The sequence below is a fragment of the Eptatretus burgeri genome, chromosome 3 (genome assembly GCF_056783735.1).
Source record: "Eptatretus burgeri isolate ZD-2024b chromosome 3, Ebu_testis_v1, whole genome shotgun sequence".
In the NCBI taxonomy this organism is placed as follows: domain Eukaryota; kingdom Metazoa; phylum Chordata; class Myxini; order Myxiniformes; family Myxinidae; genus Eptatretus; species Eptatretus burgeri.
In genome coordinates, this window is record NC_140963.1 from 112,345,834 (window position 1) to 112,371,208 (window position 25,375).

Consider the following 25,375-nt stretch of genomic DNA (forward strand, 5'->3'; position numbering starts at 1 on the left):
ATTTGCCAAAAGTTCAGATTGGGCAAAGAAAGAACGTGCACTATGCCCAGTTGGTGGTTGGCTTAGGAGGCCACATTGAAAACATGGTCTGTCCAATAAAGATCATGGCTGATGGCGAGTGACTGAGTGACAACCTTTTCAAGTGGTGTGTCTCTGTCTGTCTCTGTCTGTCTCTGTCTGTCATTTATTCTCTTCCTTTTTGTGTCAAACTGTTGTCCCACTGCCGATTGTTTTGACTTATTTCATATTTTTTAAACAAACATTCCCAGACAATGATTTGCAGACTGCTATTGATGTGGTTCAGTATATCTGTGCTGCAGAACCTGATTGATTTGTAGACATTTTATCTAACCCTGAAACATCATGTACTTATTATGCATTATACTCCTTAATCGATGAGATATTCCACAAATTATTTTCAGAGCTATTGCAATTATATTGGCAAGATGAGTTTTACTTTGACATTATTTATGTATAAAGATCATTTATATATCATGCAGGTGTGGAAACGCTGAAAAAGATTCCAACACCAAGGGTTACCAACATCCATGCACCAATCTCCCACATTTCCAAATCCATCTTGGAAAATAAATGCAAGGTATGACAAAAAAGAACAAAAAAAATTTATAATGATTCCAATTGCTAATGCGAGGATGTCACATGTCTCTAGGCATTAGTCCGTGTTTAATTCACCATGTAATTTCTCAGGGGGTGAGCACCATTCAAGAAAGATGCACCATATCAAATGGTCATGTAACATGTGGTAAAGTTTCAATTTCCTCCGCTGAATGCTCTTTGATGTACGCTCAATATACGCGATATCAAATGGTCACGTAACATATGGTAAAGTTTCAATTTCCTCTGTTGAACGGTTTTCGATGTATGCTCAATATACGTGATATCAAATGGTCATGCAACATGTGGCAAAGTTTCAATTTCCTCCGTTGAACGGTTTTCGATGTACGCTCAATATACCTGATATCAAATAGTCATGTAACATGTGGTAAAGTTTCAATTTCCCCCGTTGAACTGTTTTCAATATACACTCAATATGTGTCATATCAAATAGTCATGTAACATGTGGTAAAGTTTCAATTTCCTCCGTTGAACGGTTTTCGATGTACGCTCCAGATATACCTGTTATCAAATAGTCATGCAACATGTGGTAAAGTTTCAATTTCCTCCGTTGAATGGTTTTCGATGTATACTCAATATGCACGATATCAAATGGTCATGTAACATGTGGTAAAGTTTCAATTTCCTCCGTTGAGTGCTTTTCGATGGATACTCAATATGCATGATATCAAATGGTCATGTAAAATGTGGTAAAGTTTCAATTTCCTCTGTTGAATGGTTTTCGATGTACGCTCAAGATGCACCATATCAAATGGTCATGTCACATGTGGTAAAGCTTCAATTTACTCCGTTGAGTAGTGTTCGATGTACACTCAATATGCATGATATTAAATGGTCATGTACCACATGGTAAAGTTTCAATTTTCTCCGTTGAACGGTTTTCGATGTACGCTCAATACACGCGATATCAAATAGTCATGTAACATGTGGTAAAGTTTCAATTTCCCCCGTTGAACTGTTTTCAATATACACTCAATATGTGTCATATCAAATAGTCATGTAACATGTGGTAAAGTTTCAATTTCCTCCGTTGAACGGTTTTCGATGTACGCTCCAGATATACCTGTTATCAAATAGTCATGCAACATGTGGTAAAGTTTCAATTTCCTCCGTTGAATGGTTTTCGATGTATACTCAATATGCACGATATCAAATGGTCATGTAACATGTGGTAAAGTTTCAATTTCCTCCGTTGAGTGCTTTTCGATGGATACTCAATATGCATGATATCAAATGGTCATGTAAAATGTGGTAAAGTTTCAATTTCCTCTGTTGAATGGTTTTCGATGTACGCTCAAGATGCACCATATCAAATGGTCATGTCACATGTGGTAAAGCTTCAATTTACTCCGTTGAGTAGTGTTCGATGTACACTCAATATGCATGATATTAAATGGTCATGTACCACATGGTAAAGTTTCAATTTTCTCCGTTGAACGGTTTTCGATGTACGCTCAATACACGCGATATCAAATAGTCATGTAACATGTGGTAAAGTTTCAATTTCCGCCGTTGCACGGTTTTCGATGTACACTCAATAGGCGCGATATCAAATAGTCATGTAACATGTGGTAAAGTTTCAATTTCCTCCGTTGCACAGTTTTCAATGTACGCTCAATACACGTGATATCAAATAGTCATGGAACATGTGGCAAAGCTTCAATTTCCTCCGTTGAACGGTTTTTGATGTACGCTCGATATACGCGATATCAAATGGTCATGTAACATGTGGCAAAGTTTCAATTTCCTCCGTTGAATGGTTTTCGATGTACGCTCAATATGCACGATATCAAATGGTCATGTAACACATGGTAAAGTTTCAATTTCCTCCGTTGAGTGGTTTGACGTACGCTCAGTATGCATGATATCAAATGGTCATGTAACACATGGAAAAGTTTCAATGTCCTCCGTTGAATAGTTTTCGATGTATGCTCAATACACGCAATATCAAATAGTCATGCAACATGTGGTAAAGTTTCAATTTCCTCCGTTGAACGGTTTTCGATGTACGCTCAATAAACGTGATATCAAATAGTCACGTAACATGTGGTAAAGTTTCAATTTCCTCCCTTGAACGGTTTTCGATGTATGCTCAATACACGCGATATCAACTAGTCATGTAACATGTGGTAAAGTTTCAAGTTCCTCTGTTGAACGGTTTTCGTTGTTCGCTCAATATACGCGATATCAAATAGTCATGTAACATATGGTAAAGTTTCAATTTCCTCCGTTGAATGGTTTTTGATGTACACTCAATACACGAGATATCAAATAGTCATGTAACATGTGGTAAAGTTTCAATTTCCTCCGTTGAACGGTTTTCGATGTACGCTCAATCCACACGATATCAAATAGTCATGTAACATGTGGTAAAGTTTCAATTTCCTCCGTTGAACGGTTTTCGATGTAGGCTCAATACACACGATATCAAATAGTCACAGAGATGCCAACTTTTGGAAATCAGAATTAGGGAGGATTTGCAACCGACACCAAATAATGAGCGCTAAGCGCACATCTCGAGCGCGGAGCGCTCGACCCTTGCGGCGGAGTCCAGGGCCCGCCTTAGGGCCCTGGAAGCTCTGGGGTTCTAGACGCTCTAGTGCCCTCTGAGCCCTATTTTGGAGCATTTAACATGTTAAGAATTCCCACTTTTTGAACAAAAAAAGGGGAAAATTGTGCACTTTTTAATGTTACATGTATGTTAATATTAGTAAGTTAGGGGACAATCAAAGATTTACAAAAAGCACAAAAGAAGCAATATTTTTCTTACCTTACTGGCTGGTACTACTGCTGCTTGCTTTTTCCATGGCAGCTTTGCTGAGTGACAGCTGTGTGGCTCTTTTAGCCCTTCTGATTATGTCTTTGCTGTATTCTCTCTGGTAGCAAGGGGTGCTATGAGCTAGTTTTTCAATTAAGAGAGCTTCCAGGGTTTTGACACTCAAATTGGGACGAAATTCAGTATGATTCTTCCGTACAAGACTGAGTGCCCGCTCACATGATGCGTTCGAATGAGGAATGACCAAGATTCCCTTCATCACGTTGCTCAAATTAGGATACTCCTTGGCACCAGTGCAGGGATCTGTGAGCTGTGAAATCCGATGCCACTGCTCATCCACTCTCACTGTCTCAGTAGCAATTGTAGCTATGGAGGCGTCTGCCTGGTAGTGAGCGAATTCACTCTCAAGACTGTCTATGTCACTATCACCGCCACTGAACAGACAGGGGAATTTCTTGATGAAAAACTCCACACAGTCAAACCCCACTTCTTGGTGTAGCTTAACATCCAGCACCTGAGCATGCTTGGCTAATTCATCATCTAGCGGCCAGGTTTTGAAGATGTAATTGCAGGCTTTCACATTATATGAGCGAACTGCACTGAAGAAACCTTGGATGTCTGACTCACTCAGAGTGAAGATGGATTTCTTGAGACTCCTTTGTTCCCTTATATACAGTTTGGCATCGTTCCCAATCATGAGGTCCTCATCATTCTTCTGATGATTTCTGTCAGAGAAGGGTACATTTACCAGAGCAACCGATGACACCGATGGTTTCAAAAACCGTACGAAGATATCTTTCAGAAGACCATTCAATTCTCCGTGCAGGAGATGAATACAGGGTTCGTCTCTTTGGAGCAGAAGATTCCCCTTCTCAAAAAGCTTGTTAGCATATCGAAGGAAGAAACAATAGAGTTTTGTTTGTGGAGACAAGAACATCCTGTTGACACGTTTTTCTCTAGATTCCTGCACAGTGTTTGAGGAAGATGCGCTTTTAGTTGTAGAACTCGTAGTACACTTAGCCGCAGGGCGATCACACTTGCGTTTACTGCCAGCAGAAGAGGTCAGACTCGTAGTACCAGATCCAATTTTACGTTTGAGGAGAGAGCTTGAGGTAGGTGCAGCCAAGGAAGAAGACCTCTGATTCGAAGGTTTTGCTGAGCTTCTATCAAGTGATTTGGCAAAAGCAGAACTTAACTTGGGTCCTTCTTTGCCTGTAGATGGGACTATCACAGTCTTTCTCGACTCTGAAGGGATCTGCTTTGTAGATGAACGTGATGAAGGGCCGGTGATGCTACCTGCTCTCAGCATTGGTTTTGGTGCTGTCCCTGCTGTCTTCTTCGCAGCAGATACTGCAGTGGTAGTGGTGAATGCTGCTCCACTAGTGCTTGATCCTGCAGTGCCAGTACTGGCAGTAGATACAGTGCCGTCCTTCTTGCTCGTTGTTAGAGTCTTGGCTACAGTTGGTTGCATTTTTCTTCGTACTTCTTCTTTGAAGAAGAGGCGAAGTGGCTCCCACTGTTCAATCAGCCTGTCTAGGCACTGACCAAGGGACAGCCACCTTGTTGCGACATGCTTCAGAATCTTGTGTGTCGGGGCATCACAGAGTTCTTGCAGTGCTTTCACTCCTTTGACGCGTTTACTACTTTTGTCCAAGTAGTAGTAAATATCGATGAGAAAGTCATCTAATTCAATGGGTAAGGCCTGAGCCGCCTTCTTGGCCGTATTGTGCATCATATGGCAAGGGCATCCCATGATGTAGCACTCTGGATTTTGTTTGTGGATATAAGCAGCGACTCCTTTGTGCTTGCCCACCATGACAGAGGCATTATCAGCACAAAAGGAAACACAATTTCCCCACGGAATTTTCCTGTCACTGAACTCATGATCAAGCAGTTTGAAAATGTTTTCTCCAGTGGAATCTTGTTTGCACGCAGGCAAACTTAGCAAACCTTGCTTCACAATCCCAGCACTGTTGTCATAGTACGAAATCAGGACAGGATATAGCTGGGCCTCACCACTGTCATTGCTACCGTCTGTAGCTAGGCTAAATGGAGCTCGTCTAGCAATATCGGCAATAGATGAAGCAGTAACATTTGACAACTCACCAATTATTGCTGAAGTTTTTGTTCTTGCACATCCATACTTTGAAGCAACTTTTGAATCTGGAAACATCTTTTGAAATAGAGGTCCAGCATGATCTGAGACTGCTATGGGCAAGTTATGTCCCACAATAAATCCACGAAAGAGAAGTTCCGCTCGGGTAACATCCTCTTCCTCGCTTGTCCCTTGTTTGGTGAAATAATTCAGAAGTGTACCGGTGCTCGAAGATCTCTCCTTTGCAATGTCTGTGTGCCGTTTGCTTCCAACGTGCTTCCGAATATCATCGCGACCTCCGTGCTCAACTGAAATATCAACGCTGCATACTGTACAATACGCATGATGAATTCCTCTTTCAGACTTTCGAATACACGGGTATTGGAGACTGTATTCGGTCTTGTACTTCTGAGACCATTTCTTGGTCTTCGTAAGCTTCTTTTCTGCCATTTCGTAATCAACATCGAGGGCTTGAAGCATCGGTAACTTCGAAGTCGATGTTCCACAGCTGCAGCGCGACTCGTAGAACTCTAGCGGCTGTTAAACACCGCACGGTGGTCCCGACCGCCGGGCTGGTACGGGGCCCAGCTGCATGCAGTGAGCGTATCGCATGCATATACACTGTGCATACATACCGCATGCACTGTATTGCACACATACCGCATGCACTAAATCTCAGTGCATGATCGCATAAGCAAGATCCAGACCCAATGTTTCGCTGCTCCTCATTTGAATTTGCAATTTTTTACGTACAATTTGGTAGCAGCGAACGTTATGGAGTTACCACATGCTATACGTAGCAGACGATGCTTTTCATTCAATTCTCATACTAGTACATTCTGATTAGTGAACAGTGCAAAAATATCAAAATTTCGGGAGGATAAGGATAGTGATCGTAAGGGCGGGAGTTTGGGTGAATTTTCGGAAGCCTCACGATGAAATCGGGAGGGTTGGCATCTGTGTAGTCATGTAACATATGGTAAAGTTTCAATTTCCTCCATTGAACGGTTTTCCTCCATTGAACGGTTTTCGATGCACGCTCAATATACGCAATATCAAATAGTTATGTAACATGTGGCAAAGTTTCAATTTCCTCCGTTGAATTGTTTTCGATGTTCGCTCAATATGCAAGATATCAAATGGTCATATTACATATGGTAAAGTTTCAATGCCCTCCGTTGAGTGGCTTTCGATGTACGCTCAATATGCACGATATCAAATGGTCATGTAACATATGGTAAAGTTTCAATTTCCTCCGTTGAGTGGTTTTCGATGTACACTCAATATGCACGATATCAAATGATCATGTAACATATGGTAAAGTTTCAATTTCCTCTGTTGAATAGATTTCGATGTACGCTCAATACACGCGATATCAAATATGCAACATGTGGTAAAGTTTCAATTTCCTCTGTTGAATAGATTTCGATGTACGCTCAATACACGCGATATCAAATATGCAACATGTGGTAAAGTTTCAATTGCCCCCATTGAACGGTTTTCCTCCGTTGAACGGTTTTCGCTCAATATACACGATATCAAATAGTCATTTAACCTGTGGTAAAGTTTCAATTTCTGCCGTTGAACGGTTTTCGATGTACACTCATTATACGCCATATCAAATAGTCATGTAACATATGGCAAAGTATCAATTTATTCCGTTGAATGGTTTAAGATGTGCACTCAATATGTACGATATCAAATGGCCATGTAACACATGGTAAAGTTTCAATTTCCTCCGTTGAGTGGTTTTCGATGTACGCTCAATATGCACGATATCAAATGGTCATGTGACATGTAGTGTTTCAATTTCCTCCGTTGAATGGTTTTCGATGTACGCTCAATACACGCGATATCAAATAGTCATGTTACATGTGGTAAAGTTTCAATTTCCTCCGTTGAACGGTTTTCGATGTACGCTTAATATACGTGATCTCAAATAGACATGTAACATGTGGTAAAGTTTCAATTTCCTCCGTTGAATGGTTTTCGATGTGCACTCAATATGCACGATATCAAATGGTCATGTAACATATGGTAAAGTTTCAATTTCCTCCGTTGAATTGTTTTCGATGTACGCTCAACATGCGTGATATCAAATAGTCATGTAACATGTGGCAAAGTTTCAATTTCCTCCGTTGAATGGTTTTCGATGTGCACTCAATATGCACGATATCAAATGGCCATGTAACACATGCTAAAGTTTCAATTTCCTCCGTTGAGCGACTTTCGATGTACGCTCAATATGCACGATATCAAATGGTCATGTAACATATGGTGAAGTTTCAATTTCCTCCGTTGAGTGGTTTTCGATGTACGCTCAATATACGTGATATCAAATAGTCATGCAACATATGGTAAAGTTTGAATTTCCTCCGTTGAACGGTTTTCCTCTGTTGAACGGTTTTCGATGTTCACTCAATATGCGCGATATCAAATAGTCATGTAACATTTGGTAAAGTTTCAATTTCCTCTGTTTCACGGTTTTTGATGTTCACTCAATATGCACGATATCAATCAGTCATGTAACATATGGTAAAGTTTCAATTTTCCTCCGTTGAATGGCTTTCGATGTACACTCAATTATGCGCGATATCAAATTGTCATGTAACATATGGTAAAGTTTCAATTTCCTCCGTGGAACGGTTTTCCTCTGTTGAACGGTTTTCGATGTACGCTCAATATACGCGATATCAAATAGTCATGTAACATATGGTAAAGTTTCAATTTCCTCCGTTGAATGGTTTTCGACGTACGCTCAATTATGCGCGATATCAAATAGTCATGTAACATATGGTAAAGTTTCAATTTCCTCCGTTGAATGGTTTTCGATGTACGCTCAATATGCGTGATATCAAATGGTCATGTAACATGTGGTAAGATAGGACTCGGGTTTCAATTGCTATTCCTCTACTCTCAAACCCATCCATCCATCCAGGTGCAGCCAAGTGAGCCTTATTTAAAAAAAAAAAAAAAAAAAAAATCTAAAACAACCCAGATTCAAAAAATTAAATAATTCTATCTGCCAGACCCTAACCTTCGGTCAATCAGGTTGAAATTTAAAATATATTGTTACGAATTCTGCACCCGCCCAGCGTGCGGACAGCCGCTTTAGCCAGCGGCAGCCGTCCCACCCACCGAACGGACAATTCAGTCGAGACTTTCCGGAACGCCGAAAACCAGCCACGGGTGTGCTCCAAGCGCACACCACGGCCGAGTCAACACTCTACCCGCGTGCCACAGGGTCAATCGCCGAATTATCGATATACCTAAGTATTTGCGTGGGCAGACCACCGAGAGACCGTACCTCAACGAAGGCCTGCTTGGACACGAACCGCTTAAGCGGTTCGTTCCGTTCTGGGATAACCGAGCGGTGTATTATCGCCAGGCCTCGTTGGACCCGATTCTATTATCGGCTATTTATAAGCCCGCTAAATTCCGAGAGCAATACGGTGGTTCAATGGGGAAAGAGGACACAACGAACAGGTTAACATTAACACAAGGACATTTATTTATAAAACGACACGTACAGTAATGCAATTAAATTGGCGGGAAGGGACAAGACACAAACAAGGTAAAGCACTACAACCGTCTATTATTATTATTATTCACAAGCACTTCCACAGTTCTACCTGCGGGACACGGCGCCACAACATTCACACAAATAAACCAAGAAAAGACCCCCTCAGAGGCAAGGGGGTCAGACTGGACTCGTAGGCCTTTATTACGTGGGACTTGGCGGACCGAAGGAGTCCCACGAGACCTTTGCAGGTTACCTCCACCCTCGTGGTGCCTCGCCCGCCCTGGTTCGGCGACCCTCGGTGGCCTTGCCCGAACTCCGCTGGACTCCGCCCGTACCTTCAACGGCGATCCGGCTGGCGACTCCTCTCCCGCTCGACCAGTGCCTCCGTCGACCAACGAGAGGCTGACAGACTCCACTGCACTCCCAGACCGCAACTCCCAGACTGTAGCTCGACTCTGCTCCCAGACCTCCACTCACTGAACCTCTCGTTCCGCGTGCCCTTTTATCTTGACGGCGCATCCCCCTCCCTTCACGGTGCGCGGGGGAGGAAAATTCCAGCAGAGATCAGCTTTACTCATTTGATCGTTGCCCAAGTCACTTCTGTTTACCAGTTCTGAGGGGAAATTCCAAGAAGTGTGGTGTCTAGTTTTCCTCCTGAGCAACGGGTTGTTTTACTATTTCCGTTCTTTCTTGTTCAGTAACCATCGCGTTGGGTGGCATAGATGTTATTCGATGGTGGTGTCCATTGTCTGTGGGGATGTTGGCGGTTAGCCATAACCAAGTTAGCTGCCAGACCATGTGACATGATTTATTTGTGAACATTTTTTACTTACGAAATCTAAAGATTTCGTAAGTATCTAAAGATTTCGTAAGTATATTGATGACTTCCGTCATCTGTTTGTGTATTTGTTTGAAGGCACGATAACTCGAGAACGGAAGAAGCTACCAATGTCAAATTACACCACGTGATTCAGGAGGGTGATGGCTAGTGCTGATTAGATTTTGGTCAAAATCGGTCAAAGGTCAAACATTCCATTTTTGATGGTTCGGTACAGAATCATCGTAGAAACTTCTGGTTTGCATCGCTACCTTCTCGCGAGACAGCTTTTATTAGACAAGGTCAGAGGTCAAGTTGACGATTTCGTAAGAACCAGTCTATAACTGCTTATGTATTACTTACGAAATCTAAAGATTTCGTAAGCATATTGATAACTTCCAGACTCTGTTTGTGTGTTTGTAGGCACGATAACTTGAGAACGGAAGAAGCTACCAATGTCAAATTACACCACTTGATTCAGGAGGGTGGTGGCTAGTGCTGATTGGATTTTGGTCAAAATCTGTCAAAGGTCAAGGTCACAGCAACGTCAAATATTCGATTTTTGATGGTTTGGTACAGGTAACTCGAGAACGGAAGAAGCCACCAATGTCAAATTACACCATGCGATTCAGGAGGGTGGTGGCTTGCGCTGATTAGATTTTGGTCAAAATCGGTCAAAGGTCAAGGTCACAGTGAAGTCAAACATCCAAACATTCGATTTTTGATGGTTTGGTACAGAATCATCGTAGAAACTTCTGGTTTGCGTCGCTACCTTCTCCAGAGACAGCTTTTATTTGACAAGGTCAGAGGTCAAGTTGACGATTTCGTAAGTACCAGTCTATGACTGCTTGTTTTTATTTATTCGTGGTATCCCCAAGGCTTGGGGAATATGGATGTTTCCTCAATCTGTCAAGTCATTCTGGAGAAGAATTTTTTAAAGGTTTTAAGGGAAATCCAATATGGCTGCCAAACCACTTGACCTATGATGTCTTAGGTGGGAACTTTTTGTTCCTCATGGATAGACAGTAATACCGATAAAGCTTCGCCTTGATCTGTTCAGCTGTTTCAGAGAAGATATTTGAAGCTTTAAAAAAATAATAAAAGGCTGCCGAACCACGTGACCGATGACGTCGTCTATTTTTATTTCTGTTGAGCAATTTATCCCAAGATGACCCTCAAAAATGTCCATACTGATCAGATGTACCGTTCTATGTGTGCAATTATGATGTCATAACGAAGGCACCTTTGACGTCATAAAAAAATCACACTTTTTCCACATGGGACAGGAGCCAACTTTCAATTTATTGTGAAAATTTCATGTCAATCCAACAAGCTTTTGCAGAGAAAAGGGAATAACAAAATGGAGACACAAATGTTCTGCATACGTATGTATGTGACCAATTAATTGCTTAACCCCGCTTTTTGCTTCGTGAACATGGGTTAAAATTAAGCCAGGTTGCACTTGGCTGTCATCTCGTATTGTCAGCAACAACTGATGGAGAAGAGAACCCCCAACTAATTTCAACGAGGTATTTTAGAATAACTGATTGTTTTGTGTCAATATGTGGTGGTGTCCTATGAGTGTAATAACACAGGGAAAAAGGGTTTGGGAATTCGTTTATTTAGCTTCCCGAAGGATTTTGTGATTATACTAAAGGCCTAGTTAACCAAAATTTAACAGGAAAATTTAATTCCAACGAAATAGAGCAGATAAGTATGTTTCACAAATTTTGAATGTGATTGCTTTGATATAAATGTTGAAGATATGGTAAGAATTGGTTTCCCTCCTTTGAGTGACTTCATTGACTTCCCTTGTTAACCCAACATCACATGCCCAAAATTAATGTATAGACATTTAAATTCATAGAAAACTTTAGAACTATAAATTCACGAACATAAAGGATTGTGCTCACATACATGCAGGTTATATGTGTTTTACGAAACCCAAAGGACGTGGCTGTTTCCTTCTACCACTACTATACCTTCAACAAGACGCTTCCAAATCCTGGTACCTGGAGTGAATTTTTGCAAAACTTCATAATTGGAAAAGGTTAGGATTCCACATTGCACCAGAAGTTCACTACTCTTTCTCTGTCTGTGTTGTTACTGTTGCTGTTTTTAGATGCTCCCTTTAAAAGCAATGAAACTATTGAGATAAACCAGTTTGAAAATTTATTTTGTTTCACGTGATAAAAAAAAATAAGAAGCAAATATTGTTTTAAAGTCAATAATGAGTGTTTCAAGGGATTTTAATTTGATGTTTTTCATAATTGAAAGTTCTTATGGCTACTCTTACTTTCTGTTTATATCTAGTGGCCAGGGCTTGAGACGTCTTACGCAATTTGTGCAATGAGTAATAATTACTGGACATTTTTTGATTCCTGTATGCAGTGATGTGTAATTCCTGGTTTGATCACGTGAAGGGTTGGTGGTCTCTTCGTGAACAGCCAAACATCTTCTTCCTGTTCTATGAGGGGATGAAAAAGGTTGGAAACTCAAAGGGAAAGGGGATGGTTTATGAAATTGGTCATCTATGAGGGATTTCCACTGAGTGGGAAGTGAATGTATTGCAGACATTAAATTGTAGTTTTATAGAATCTCATGTTTCCCAGGACCTGGGTTATGAGGCAGGCCGTCTGGCCTCCTTTCTGGGACATGATCTCTCACCAGAGGCAATTAAGAACTTGGTTAAACAGCTTTCCTTCAATGCTATGAAGGCAAACATGGATGAAAAGTTTTCCAATGTGATGTCATCGGCAGGCTTTACCTTCAAGCAGTTTCTAAGAAAAGGTATTCATCTCCCTTCTCTCACCTGTCGAACCATCTTCCTGAGTCTGTTGTCTCACCTTCTTCCCTCCAATAATTCAAGTTTGCTGCCTACCACACCCCATGATGTTTTCCACTTTTACTTCTTAGATTTACAAAAATACACTGAGACCCTGTTCCCACTATTCACTTGCAATTTCTCCCCTTGTGCTGTGATGGTTCTGTGTATTCAGTCTTCCTTCTTTCCCTTTGTCCCATTTGCTGCTATTATTCTGCTCATTTATGAACCTGCATGCAAGTTTATCACAGCAAGAATTGTACATATATAGCTATTTAGCAGGTAAACCTATAATGCCTTAAGACAATTCCTAAACATGTCAAATTTACTGCTATTGTTCCACTCCGTTTATTTCCCACAGGGCAGGTTGGCGATTGGAAGAATCACTTTACAGTAGCACAGAACGAGGTCATGGATCAACTTATCACTGATCAACTTCAGGGGACATCTTTGGACTTCTGCTATGAGTTGTAATGCAAAGAATGGCATATTGCAATGTTGGTACATCGGAAAAGAAAATTTACGACCCAGTTAACAGCGAACAATTGTGAGAGGTGGTGCAAAATAGTTTTTCTGTTTATACTTATGCTGCTGTCAATGCAATTTCTCCAAAATTAGCATAATGGGTTTGAGGGTGATAAAAATAATAGTAACTCGAACTACGTTGTCGATGGCACACAATCACATATTCCCGCACGCAGTGCTTTGTCCCGTTATTTTTTTTTAAATTAGCCCCCATGACCCCACCCCCTCTGGCCCAGTCCCTCAGGGTCATCAAAAATCCGATAGTGTTATGCACTTCCCCATACATACATCTACTATGTCCCAAAGTTTCAAGTTCCTCTCTCAAACAGTGTAGGAGGAGCTATTTTGACCCTGTATCCGCTAAGCACCCCCTACCCCCCAAGCACCCTCTGATCATCATGTGTTTTAAAAAAAAATGTTGTTAAATGTACAACTCATGAATATGTAAAAAGCTACAAGACAATTTTTTTTTAATCGACCCCCATGACCCCCATTTTAATCGCACTAGAAATCGAAGTGTCAACATCACCGTCATACTGAAGAAAAAAAAACAAAAACAAAAAAAAAACAGTGAGTCTGGAACACTGACGCTAACCATTACCTTGATGTGTTTCGACTTATGAAAAACTTACAAGTAACGTGTGTGGACGTGTCAATGATCACGTAACGTGCCTACAACACGTTACTCAGAGGTTAGAAATAAGTTTCGGGTACACTAAACATTACCTCGACGCGTTTCGACTTATGATTAAATTACAAGTAACGTGTCGACGTGTGTCAACGATCACATAATGTGCCTACAACTTATGGCCAGCGTATGCAGAACTTGAGTGTCATACGCTGGCATAAGTCGTAAAATTTCAAGCATGCTAAAATTTGAGGACAACCGCAAAGTACAATGATGAAAGCCAGCGTACTACGACGTATGGCAGTGTTTTTCAGCGTGCTCTCAATGTTTCCAAAACTTACCCATAACGTATTCGACGTGTGCCAGCATTTTAGACAAATTTTTCAAAAATCGGCATAAGCTGGCTAAAACGTCAAGGTGTGACTGGGTCTTAAGACGGATGGACGGACGGAGACAATCACAATATTCCCGCTTTTCTTCGAAAGCACGGGATTAATAATAATAATAAAATGTTGCCAATTAAACTTGATTGAAAAATAAATGTATTGTTGTCAACCTTTAATGGAAAATGTACTTCAATACAACATTATTACAATTATATATATATGTTTGAACATGTATCGTTGTTAATAATATTGTTGCGGTTCTGCAAAACCGCATGCCTCCAAGGCAATGGCACCCAACATACAAAGATCCCCAGGCAGTTATTTTGTTAGTCTTCATGCAGTCAGACCTTGCCCTCATGTCTCATGGGTTAACAGGATGAAGTGCGTTGCGTGGGTCTTATAGTTAGGTTGAATTGTATCTCGATCTTACACTCAATATTGATTTTCATATGAACCCTTTCCTTTTATCCATGATACAAATCGAAGCAGGCACCGAACTCAGGCAGCCACCTGATGAGAGACTCACCACAAACACTCTCTGGTATAGGATGCACATAGCACGCATTTTCATTCGCATCTGCATGCCGATTTACAACGGTGTCTCACCTTGCTCCACCTTCGCTCACCAGAAGCTCACCACCTCGACCACCAATATCTCCCGCACACAGGAAAAAAATCACCCCGCGCTTCCACATCGAAGCAATTTGCCACCAAACGGGCATGCTGCACGGCCCAGGCCACTCTGACACGGGCACGGGGATGGGGATGGGGATGGGCCAAGCACATTAACAGCACCAACTGCAGCTCGCCGGGGGTGCCCCAAACGAGCATGCAGGACAGACACGACCCTTGTCCTGTCACCAGAACACGGCTCGGGAGGTCGCTGCAGGGCTCCAGGCCGTGTCGCGCCGGATGTGCAAATGAGGCCACTTCCGGCCCCAGGAGCCTGGCAGGGTGGGGCTGAGATCCAATGGAAGGGCACGATTTGGATGACGGCACATCGCTAAGGGTCGTTGCCCCACCCTTCACCCGGGGATTATAAAAGGCAGATTGCGAAGCCGTCCGTCTCCGTCTCCGTCTCCGTCTCCCTCTCTCATGGTTGGTGTGCGGCAGACGTTCTTCTGGACCAGTAGAGAGCACACATTTCCACGAGCACCGGCAAAGTAATCAAGCAAGAGATAACGTGCCGACTCTTAAGATGGGATCACTCAAGCGGAGCGTCCCCCAAAGCATACTGGGTTGCGGGGTCGGCCGACCGCGCCAGGTATTGAGAAGCCGTTAGTTCTCATCTGCTCTCCTTCCTTCTCACTAACCACTCTTCAGTGTGTGTGTGTGTGTGTGTGTGTGTGTGTGTGTGTGTGTGTGTGTGTGTGTGTGTGTGTGTGTGTGTGTGTGTGTGTGTGTGTGTGTGTGATGGTCCTATCATTGCCTAAGTTAAGTTCATAGAAGATATAATGGGATAAGTCTGCTCTGTGTTTACTTTTGTAAATTGCTTGCCTTTTGTTGCACCCCACAAATTCCTTGCAAGACTCTGCTGTACATAATAATAAACCCCATTCACTGTGTCACACAACTTTTCTCACGAATAATTGTAAATAAATGCTTTGTATGTAAATGGTCCCAGCTCGTTTTCGTCTTTATCTTCATTGGACCAGCATGGTCCGTATCCTAGTTTAGCCGGGACATTATCCCCCAATGATCTGTTTCCTAGCCATTACATCCTTGGAAGTTATGCTCGTCTGCATCTGATCCTGCAAGGTGATCCGGTTTGAACAAGGTGTCTGCATCTGATCCGATGGCGTGTCCCCAGGTAATTAGATCACGTGTCCATTTTAGGTAACTTGTTTCCATTAGACAGAGGATCCTAAGTCACAGGGTGTCATGGAGTTCTCCGTGTGACAGCCTGCGATTCCAGAGAGTCTGGTGGAGCCATGAGGTCGCTTTGCCCCACTCGTGGTCTCCTCAACAATATATTTGCATTTTTAATCACCTTCTTTCTCTTTTCTGTGTTGAAAGATAATTAATATGCCGAGTAAAGGTGTCCAAAACGGATTGACCTTTCAAGTAATCTTTAATCATTATTCAGTATTATAGAATTACCTATTGTTTGAACTTATTCTGCTTAAGGGAAATCTTTATATATATATATATATATATATATATATATATATATATATATATATATATATATATATATATATATATATATATATATATATATATATATATATATATATATATATTGTTGTGGTTACCAAATTCGCAAACCACCATTCAGGTCCCTTAGGTGAGATATCTCGGTAAGTACATGTGTAGTTAGGCCCAAACCCTTTGTCTAGTGGGAATACATGTCATTTATGCGTGCTGCGACTCTTCAGGATAGCCGTTTTTCTTTTACTATCTTTATTTTGGACCAACCGCCATTGTTACCACCACCAGTCACAACATCAACCACAACGCCGCTTCACGACAACCGCCACGACCTTCACGTCACACCTCGCAACCGTCGCAACGCCACTGTTCTTGCGCCGCTTGTGGGTACCGGTGTTGGACTCGTGCAGGGCGCGCGCCGAACAGCGTGTACAAAATCACGGATTTTGTGCTTCAAAAACGGATCAAAAACGACACACGCCCACTTTTTGCCGTCCAATCGGTGAGCGAGGGGCGAATTGGCCCCGCCCCCAGGGCGTTGGAGGGCGATCGATATATGCAAATTTATGGATCAAAAAGCATTCACGCCCACTTTTTCTCGGGCCAATGGGGAGCGAGGTGAAAGGTCGAAGGGAGGGGGTCAAAGATGAGAGGGCGAAGCCACGGGGCTGATATAAGCGACCGTGTTCGTCAGTCCAGGAGTAGTAGAGTCGAGAGGGGACAGAGAGTTAAGACTTCGCGGGCGGTGGAGTTGGCAAGAAGGAGCTGGTCGTCGTCGTGTGCGTTGGCGTTGGCGTTGGCGTTGGAGTCGGAGCGGAGGGGACGGAGCTGTGGAGAGGCGGCGAGGGCAGACGAGGGGGTGCTCGTGTCGTGCAGGGAGCTGCACCCCAGGGAGGCCGACAGCGCGACCTGGCCAAGGTGGAGACGCTCGTCGCGGGACTTGAGGCAGAATAGGAATCCTCTATACCCCGAGCATCAGCAACCCCCTCCTGTTTCCCCCCGCGCTGAGATAGTGCGACCAAGGGGGCCCCTTTCCCACCCCCTACCAGACACTGTCCGCGAGGCCCGCGGAGTTGAGGCACCATCGCCGCTCCGCGTCTCATCACCAGACGGGTAGGCCCGACCCGGTCTCGGCCTCAGGCCCGCCTCATCCTTGAGGGTATTCTTTCCTTGGTTTTGGGTATGTGTTGTCGGCGCCGTCTGTGAAGTAAAATTGTATAAGTGTTGCCGTGTGCTCGTGTAATCGGTATTAGATCTGCATTGTCGCATTTGCTTTTTGTGTAAATTGAATTGTGTTTTTCTTTTCTGTGTGCTTTTGGTGGAATTGAATATGTGTGCTTTCCGTTCGTCGCGAATAAATGTGCTTTGTGTTGAACTGTTTCCCGCTTCGCTTCGTCATTTCCTTCATTGAATCCCCATCTTGCTTCACGTAAAGGGTTGGTAGTGGGCTGAATACGCCCGATAATTAATCGAACCGTCGAGGCCGACGATAACACCGCTCTGTTATCCCGATAGTACGGAACGGGTCGCTTAAGTGGCCCGTGTCCGAAGTCGACCTGCGGCGAGGTGCGATCGCCCGGTCTACCCTCCGCGTGGGTACTTAGGTAGATCGAATTTGGCGAGCAACCCTATCCCACGCGGGGGCTGATTGGCTCGATCGCGGTGAGACCGAAAGGTCCACCCGTGACTGGTTCCCGGCGTTAGTCCGAGAGGGTCACGACTGGATTGTCCGTCCGGTGGGCGACGTGCCGCGATTCGAGTTACGTGGCCGTCCGCACGCCGGCGGGCGAGAATCCGCAAAAAAAAAAAAAAAAAAAAAAAAAAAATATATATATATAAATATATATATATATATATATATAAATATATATATATATATATATATATATATATATATATATATATACACAGACATAATTAGAAAGCACCCAAAAGTCTGGTTGGATATATTATTTTAGCTCAACTGGAATGTTGGTCGAAGGAGATATCCAGATGTGTTATCTACACATTTGACAGCTTCAGATTATATATCATTCCCGAGCCTGTTCAAAGCGGGCTGACCTTCTCCCCTTCCATACCATAAAACTATGTGTAATCCATCAACGTACCCAAAGGGCTGCAGTCTTGATGTCATTCTGTGCTGGGAGAGAACTCACACATTTGCTTCCTGAAAATTATATGCCTTAACCCTTCAGAATAAAGCTGACTGCTGCACAAAAGCTGAAAGTGATCTCCACCTGGAAACCCTCAACCTGACAAACTGTGGTGCCAGAATATGGGAAAGAAAAAGAACTTCGTCTTACTGAATCCTATATAAAGAACTCAATATTTCCATGTATTTTAGAATTGAGAGGAAGACTGTGTTTCTTCTTGAAACGCCTCTCAAATTCTCCACATCAATATGTTGGTGTTTGTTTATCATAAATGACTCAAATGTACAGAAGGAATTGAGAATATCTTTGACAATTTGGTGAGCCAGAGGCAGGAGCATTAAGACCTGGAGGAGCGTGGTTGCAGAGTGGGCTGATGGTAGACATGGGCTTATAGATCAGACAAGGTGAGAGACTTTGATCTCTGTGGTTGAGTGTATGCTGCAAGCTTGCTGTGTGACTCATTCTTTGTCCAGTGTTAACATCCTTTGTACAAGAATTTGTGTGTGCATGTGTCTTTGGGCCCAGTCTATAAGTAGCAATTGTTTAAGTGCCTTGCACATTACTTGCATTCCTTCTTGATAGTCGGTTTAACTCTGCTCTTTTTGTGCTCCCTGCCCCCTTATAAATAAACCCCGATTGTTCAATGTACCAGCTCGTTGTCTGTCACTTTCTTTCATTGGTTTAGCATGGTGCGTATTGGGAATTAGGGAGGCCGTCGTGCCTTAATTGTTCATTTGGACCGACGGACCTTGGTAATTCCCACTCGGTTTACACCCGGTTTGGGCTCGGTAAACGGCACGTTCAGCCCGAGGTCCGTCGAGGGTGTGACCTCCCGGTAATTTGACGACGTGGGTACTTAAGTATATTGAAATTTGGCTATTAACCCTACCCCATGCCGTCAGAGAATTGGCGAGCACGGTCCTTAAGTGTGCCGTGGCCTTCGGCGTTGTCCGAAAGTTACGACCTGCAATTCCGGGTGTTCGGTGGGAGACGGGTGGCTCTACTGCTCCACCTGGCGGCCGTTTCTCGCCACCGACCCCCGTCCCACAACAATATAATGTTCCAAGATATAATATCATAAATTGAAAAGGCAGTTTTAAAATAATCACTCTGCTAAATTTTAGCTTCTGTAAATGTGTAAGAATGAGACAGGGAAATGCCTTGAGGGTAGTGGAATTTATATGAATTTAAGATGTATTTGAATACAGGTCGACCAACATGATCAGTGTTTGGCCTGCAAGAACATTTATAAAATATAAAATAAATAAAAAGGTTCAAAGATATAAAGTGTTGAATCTGGAGATATTGTTCAACCTTATCTGATCTCGAGTGCATGCGAGACCAATATAGGATGACAATTTTCCAGCCGCTAAAAGGTTAAAAAAAAAAAGAAGTATTATTATTATAATAACTAGTGAGGTCCCGTAGGTGCGTGTCAGTATGTGCAGCTTCGTTCCTTCGCTCTCGTAAACGACGACTGGATTGGGGCATTGCTTCAATTAGATCGGACCAACCGTATCATAAATGGCCATAACTTGGGAAACATACTCAGGTCCCCAGCGTCAATTGTGACGTCATATCAAACGAAGAAGAATAATTGTGATGCCCCTCTCTCCCCCCCTCTCACCCCTAGTCTTGCCCCTCCTCTCTCGCCCCCACTCACCCCCCCTTCCACCCCCTCTCTCAAATTGTGACGCCCCCTCTCTCACGCCCCCTCTCTAAATGTATTCACAAATGTCGACCAAGCACAACAATTAATTCAAACCTTGGGAAAAACAGCTTTCAAACCCTTGGGAAACAGCTGTTTCCCTTGGGAAAATTCAAACCTTGGGATTAATTAATAATTTGAACAATTAATTCAAACCTTGGGAAGAAACAGCTTTCAAACCCTTGGGAAACATCTGTTTCCCTTGGGAAAATTCAAACCTTGGGATTAATTAATAATTTGAACAATTAATTCAAACCTTGGGAAAAAAAAACAGCTTTCAAACCTTGGGAAACACTTGGGAAACAGCTGAAACAGATAAAGAACGATATCAAACCTTGAAAAGGCACATCCTCAGGTCCCCAGTGTCGATTGTGACGTCATACCAAACGAAGCTATTTCCCAGAACAATATTCAACACTGGGGCAGATTCATATTTGGCCAAAAATAGTTATTTTGTCTTACATAGGGTCAATAAGACTGCTTTTTTGGTAATCAGCACCCTCTTTTACCTAAAATAGGCTTGTCAAATCATCTTTACCTAAAGTTCTGATTAAACCCACTATTTGACGGAATAAGGGAATATTTGGCCAAAAAGGGTTAAGATTGTCATTTTGTCTTGATCGAGGTCAATAAGACGGTTTTATTTGGAATCAGCACCCTTTTTTTACATAAAGTAGGCTTGTCAAATGAGCCTTACCTAAAATTCTGATTAAACCCACCGACCCAACCTAATTTGACCAAATATGGTCGTATTTGGTCAAAAAGGGGTTAAAATGATCATTTTGTCTTGAGTGGGGTCAATAAGACTGCTTTTTTACATAAAGTAGGCCTATCAAACCATTGGTTTATTATTATTATTATTATTATTATTATTATTATTATTAATATGCTGTTATCATTATTCTGAGATATCTTTGGGGAAAAAAATGGCATGATAAGGTGATAAGGTGGAACGACACTTCAGCTGCGATATATACACCTTTCCAACACTGAAATAAACCAATGGCACCCTCAGGGTAACCCGTATCTTGCTAAAAGGTGACCACGTGTGACTTCTTTAAGGTCACACTGAGGTGAACAGAGCTGCTATCCACCAGGAGCGACTCCTTGAGGAATATCTGCCGACGAGAGATTCCGATGAGAATCGTTCTACAGAGTAACCATGAAAAATATGCTTTTGCCTCATAACGTCACCAAATGACGTCATAATGTCTCAAGCTTGACATATCTAGAAAAGCACTCATCGAGGTGTTCATTTTGAGGTACTACACAATATGGTTCCTAAAACTTGAAAATTTGACCTTGGGGTCAAATATGTTTGACCTTAGGCGCTAACCATGAAGGTCAAGGCCAATCGCCACCAAAAATTAATCAGCTGAGCGCCAGACCATGAACTATATTCCCATGAAGTTTGAAGACGATCCCATCAAAAAAAATAAGGGTTTCGTCGACTCTCCTGATTTGCGACAAAGTGACCTTGACCTTTGACCTTCAAAATTTTATGTGCTGAAAGGGACCTCTATAGGCCTCTGATATGCAAAGTTACAAAAATTTCCAATGATAACTGTGCTCTGCAGAGTGATCGATACGTAATTACAGACAAACAAAAATAAAAAAAATAAAAAAAATAAAAAAATACAAGCTGACTAACATATTGACGTCCACGGGACTTGAACAGTCCCGTGGACGTAGAATGAGCCGAAACGATGGAGGCGGTTTATTTTTTATAACCCGAGGATGGCGGTTTTAATCGCTCTCCAGCAAACGGGACCAGGAAGGTGGCACGAGTCGCTTTCCACCGAGTTAATAATGTTCATTTCTCTAACCAGAACGATAATAACACTCGGCAAGAGGAGGGATCCGGGGCGATTCGACGGGAGGTGGTGTGGGGGAAACACAAACAATTCCAATGGATATCCAAATCTCAAACCCTCTTAGGCACCAGGTGTACACACACACACACACACACACACACACACACACACACACACACACACACACACACAGACACACAACCACACACACACACACACACACATACACACACACACACACACACACACACACACACACACACACACACACACGAGACACGACGAATCGAGGAACGAACCAGAGGAACGAACCAGCGCAACGAGAGAGCGCACTCCGAGACAAACAGCCTCAACCAGACGCTTTCTCCTCTTTGACTCTTTCTTTTCTTCTCTTCTCTTCTCTTCTCTTCTCTTCTCTTCTCTTCTCTTCTCTTCTCTTCTCTTCTCTTCTCTTCTCTTCTCTTCTCTTCTCTTCTCTTCTCTTCTCTTCTCTTCTCTTCTCCCGAACAGAACCTTTTATAGTCGAGTACTCGTCACTTCCAATCGAGCCCTTTTATTGGCCCTCTGCCGTCGCCTTCCGCCAATCGTGATGAAGGGGCGGAGCCATCCGCAGCACTATCCTGTTACGTCACGGCAAGCCGACAGGGAATACGAAAAGGGGATCCGCATACACAATTACCCTAACCCGTCTCCCTATCTAATTACGTGACAATTATCATTTCCCCCTTAAAGAAATGGACATTTACTAGACAACTTATCACCACTGAATTGCTACTTATTACATCGAGATCCTGGTACAACTCGAACAGCATGGCATTCCAAATTAAACATCCTAATTACCCTTTGAATGCATACCCCCCCCCCCTCAGAAGTAACAATATCTTGCAAAAACTTCGTTTTGGCAAGATAATAATAATTAATTATTCGCCACATCACAGCAGGATAACCGAAAGGGATACATGCTCACTCTAAGCTGTCGAGCCGAGGTTTGAATCCTGACCCAGCTGTGGACTGTCATCCCGTGTTTCACAGGCAGGGTGATTCATCAATGTATGTGCAGTCTCTCGGATGGACATTAAACTGGACGTCTCATCTGATGGAATCCCCCTCTCCTCTTCCTCTCTTTCTCCTCCCTCCCTCTTCTCTCTCTCCTCCCTCCACTATCCATCCCCTCCATCCTCTATCTCTCCCACTCCCACCTCTCCTTCCCCTCCCTCCAGTTCCTTCCCTCTTCTTTCTCTGTTCCCTCCTTCTTTTCTCTCGACCCTCTCCCTCTTCTCTCTCTACCCCTCCCTCTTCTCTCCCTACCCCTCCCTCTTCTCTCCCCCTCCCTCCTTCTCCCCTATCCTCTTCAAAAGTCTCGTCAGTGAAGCAACATGTTGTATTTGCTCGTCATGAAATAATATTCCAAGAGATAGATGGCTTTAATCAAAATTTGGGTAAGGATGGTTTGACAGGCCTACTTTATGTAAAAAAGGGCGCTGAATCCAAAAAAAGCAGTCTTATTGACCCTACTCAAGACAAAATGACCATTTTAACCCTTTTTGCCCATATATGACCATATTCGGTCAAATTATTTTGGGTAGATGGGTTTAATCAGAATTTTGGGTAAGAATGATTTGACAAGCCTATTTTAGGTAAAAGAGTGTGCAGATTCCAAAAAAAAGCAGTCTTGTTAACCTCGCTCAAGACACAATGACCATTTTAACCCTTTTCCGGTCAAATTATGACGATATTTGGTCAATTTCTATTGGTCCGCGTTTGGATGTTCTGAAGGTGTGCTCATCGTTTGAATTGTATCACATAATATTATGTTCTGTTCATGATAATCATGACATATAAATATATATGATAAATATATAATGAAGAAGTAACCAATTGGCCAATCGCTTTGTTCAGTTTTTGGCCACCAGTGGTCAAAAGTTTGAAATTCCATGTTGGGGCATATCGCATGTTTGCATAGTCTTTTCGAGCAGTGTGCAAAATCAACAATGATGTTAAGACTAATTGTTTTAATTTGTATTTTCATTTTCAGTTTGCAGGTGGCAGCACCTCCTTGAGTGGCTCAGATGATATAACATGTGCTTTAGGCCGACATCTTACTGTGCAGCTGACAAGACGGTTCACGTTTTTGGGACATGCTCCGTGAGGAACTACCCAGGAAGCTAATCCTCATCATGGCTGATGGTGGAGAGGTGCCGTTGCAGTGTGTGTTGCATGTGGGTGATACAGAGCATGATGGTGATGCAGTGACTCCTTTTACTAAACAGACATGGGAAACAGCAGGCGACATCGCTCAATCCAGAATTCAATATCAGAAGAGATCAAAGTACCTCGTTATATGTGAATCCATTAACTTTGAAGCTGAACCACTGCCTCATTATGGATTTCATTGTGACTGTTACAGCAAATTCACGGCTTATCAGACACAGTCAAAAGAAAAGAAAATATTTTCTGATGAACATGTTACTGTTGAAACACGATCTACGGTGGAACAGCCCCCAGTGGCAACTACCTCAACTACTGGTGTGCTGAAGAAAAATTGTATTTCCTGCAATGGTCCGGACCGTAAGCATTTCCCCGGTGGTTTTGAAACGCTATCTCCATGTGAAACTATACAAGCACAGGACAGTATTTTAAATGCTGCAAGGCAACTGAACGACAAAGATTTCCTTCGGGAATCTGAGCACATTGACTTCATAGCCAAGGAAGTCAATTACCACAACACATGCAGAGCAAGGTATATTGCTAAAGGTACCAAGGTTCAAATAAAATAAAAAGGTTCAACGTACGCACAGAGACGAGAATCTGCTTTCTAAAGAATAATTTCATCAATAGACTCTGACATATTTCTGAAAGAAATTTCAAAGAAATTGGTTGATGTCAATCAAACCTACATTGACTTTCTCAAAGAAGATGAGGGGAGGGAAGACCCTACCTCTGAACCAAACAATCTTCAGTCCAAAATCAAAGCACATTGTGGCAGCAAGCTTCAGGTTGATCAAGAAAGTAAAAAAACAAGGGACCTATCTCTCTATCACAAAGGATGCTATGGACAATGAAATAAAGAATGTGGCTTTGTTCCTCAGGGGGAAGATCCAGAAGCTTAGAGAGAATAAACTCCCAAATCCAATCACAGTAGAAGCAATCCATGATGGCCAGTCTACAAATATACCTACAGAAACATCAGAGTTCTATAGGATTCTGTACACCGGCTCAAAAGATGACGCCAGTGAGAGAGTGGAGCGGTATATTGAATCATCAGCCGAGGATGATATCTACAAAACTACTAATGGAACAGTGAAGCCATCGAAACACATGCTGCTGGGCATGGGTTTG

General features: G+C 42.6%; 1 protein-coding gene across 7 annotated transcripts in view; it reads left to right on the plus strand.

Moving 5' to 3' along the window:
- The window catches only part of LOC147030746 (sulfotransferase 1C2-like), an 81,565-nt gene extending 62,403 nt beyond the window's left edge, over positions 1-19,162 (plus strand). For 4 of the 7 annotated variants that reach the window (XM_085875112.1, XM_085875114.1, XM_085875109.1 and 1 more), the window contains 5 exons: positions 501-598; positions 11,771-11,897; positions 12,239-12,333; positions 12,460-12,637; positions 13,033-15,830. In XM_085875112.1, the coding sequence (XP_085731238.1) occupies positions 501-598; positions 11,771-11,897; positions 12,239-12,333; positions 12,460-12,637; positions 13,033-13,145 (611 nt within the window). In that variant the 3' untranslated portion in view covers positions 13,146-15,830. Of the gene's footprint in view, positions 1-500; positions 599-708; positions 2,781-11,770; positions 11,898-12,238; positions 12,334-12,459; positions 12,638-13,032; positions 15,831-18,556 lie in introns of those variants that run through there. The other 3 variants (XM_085875111.1, XM_085875110.1, XM_085875113.1) reach the window with 3 other exon arrangements.
- Positions 19,163-25,375: the final 6,213 nt, after the last annotated feature.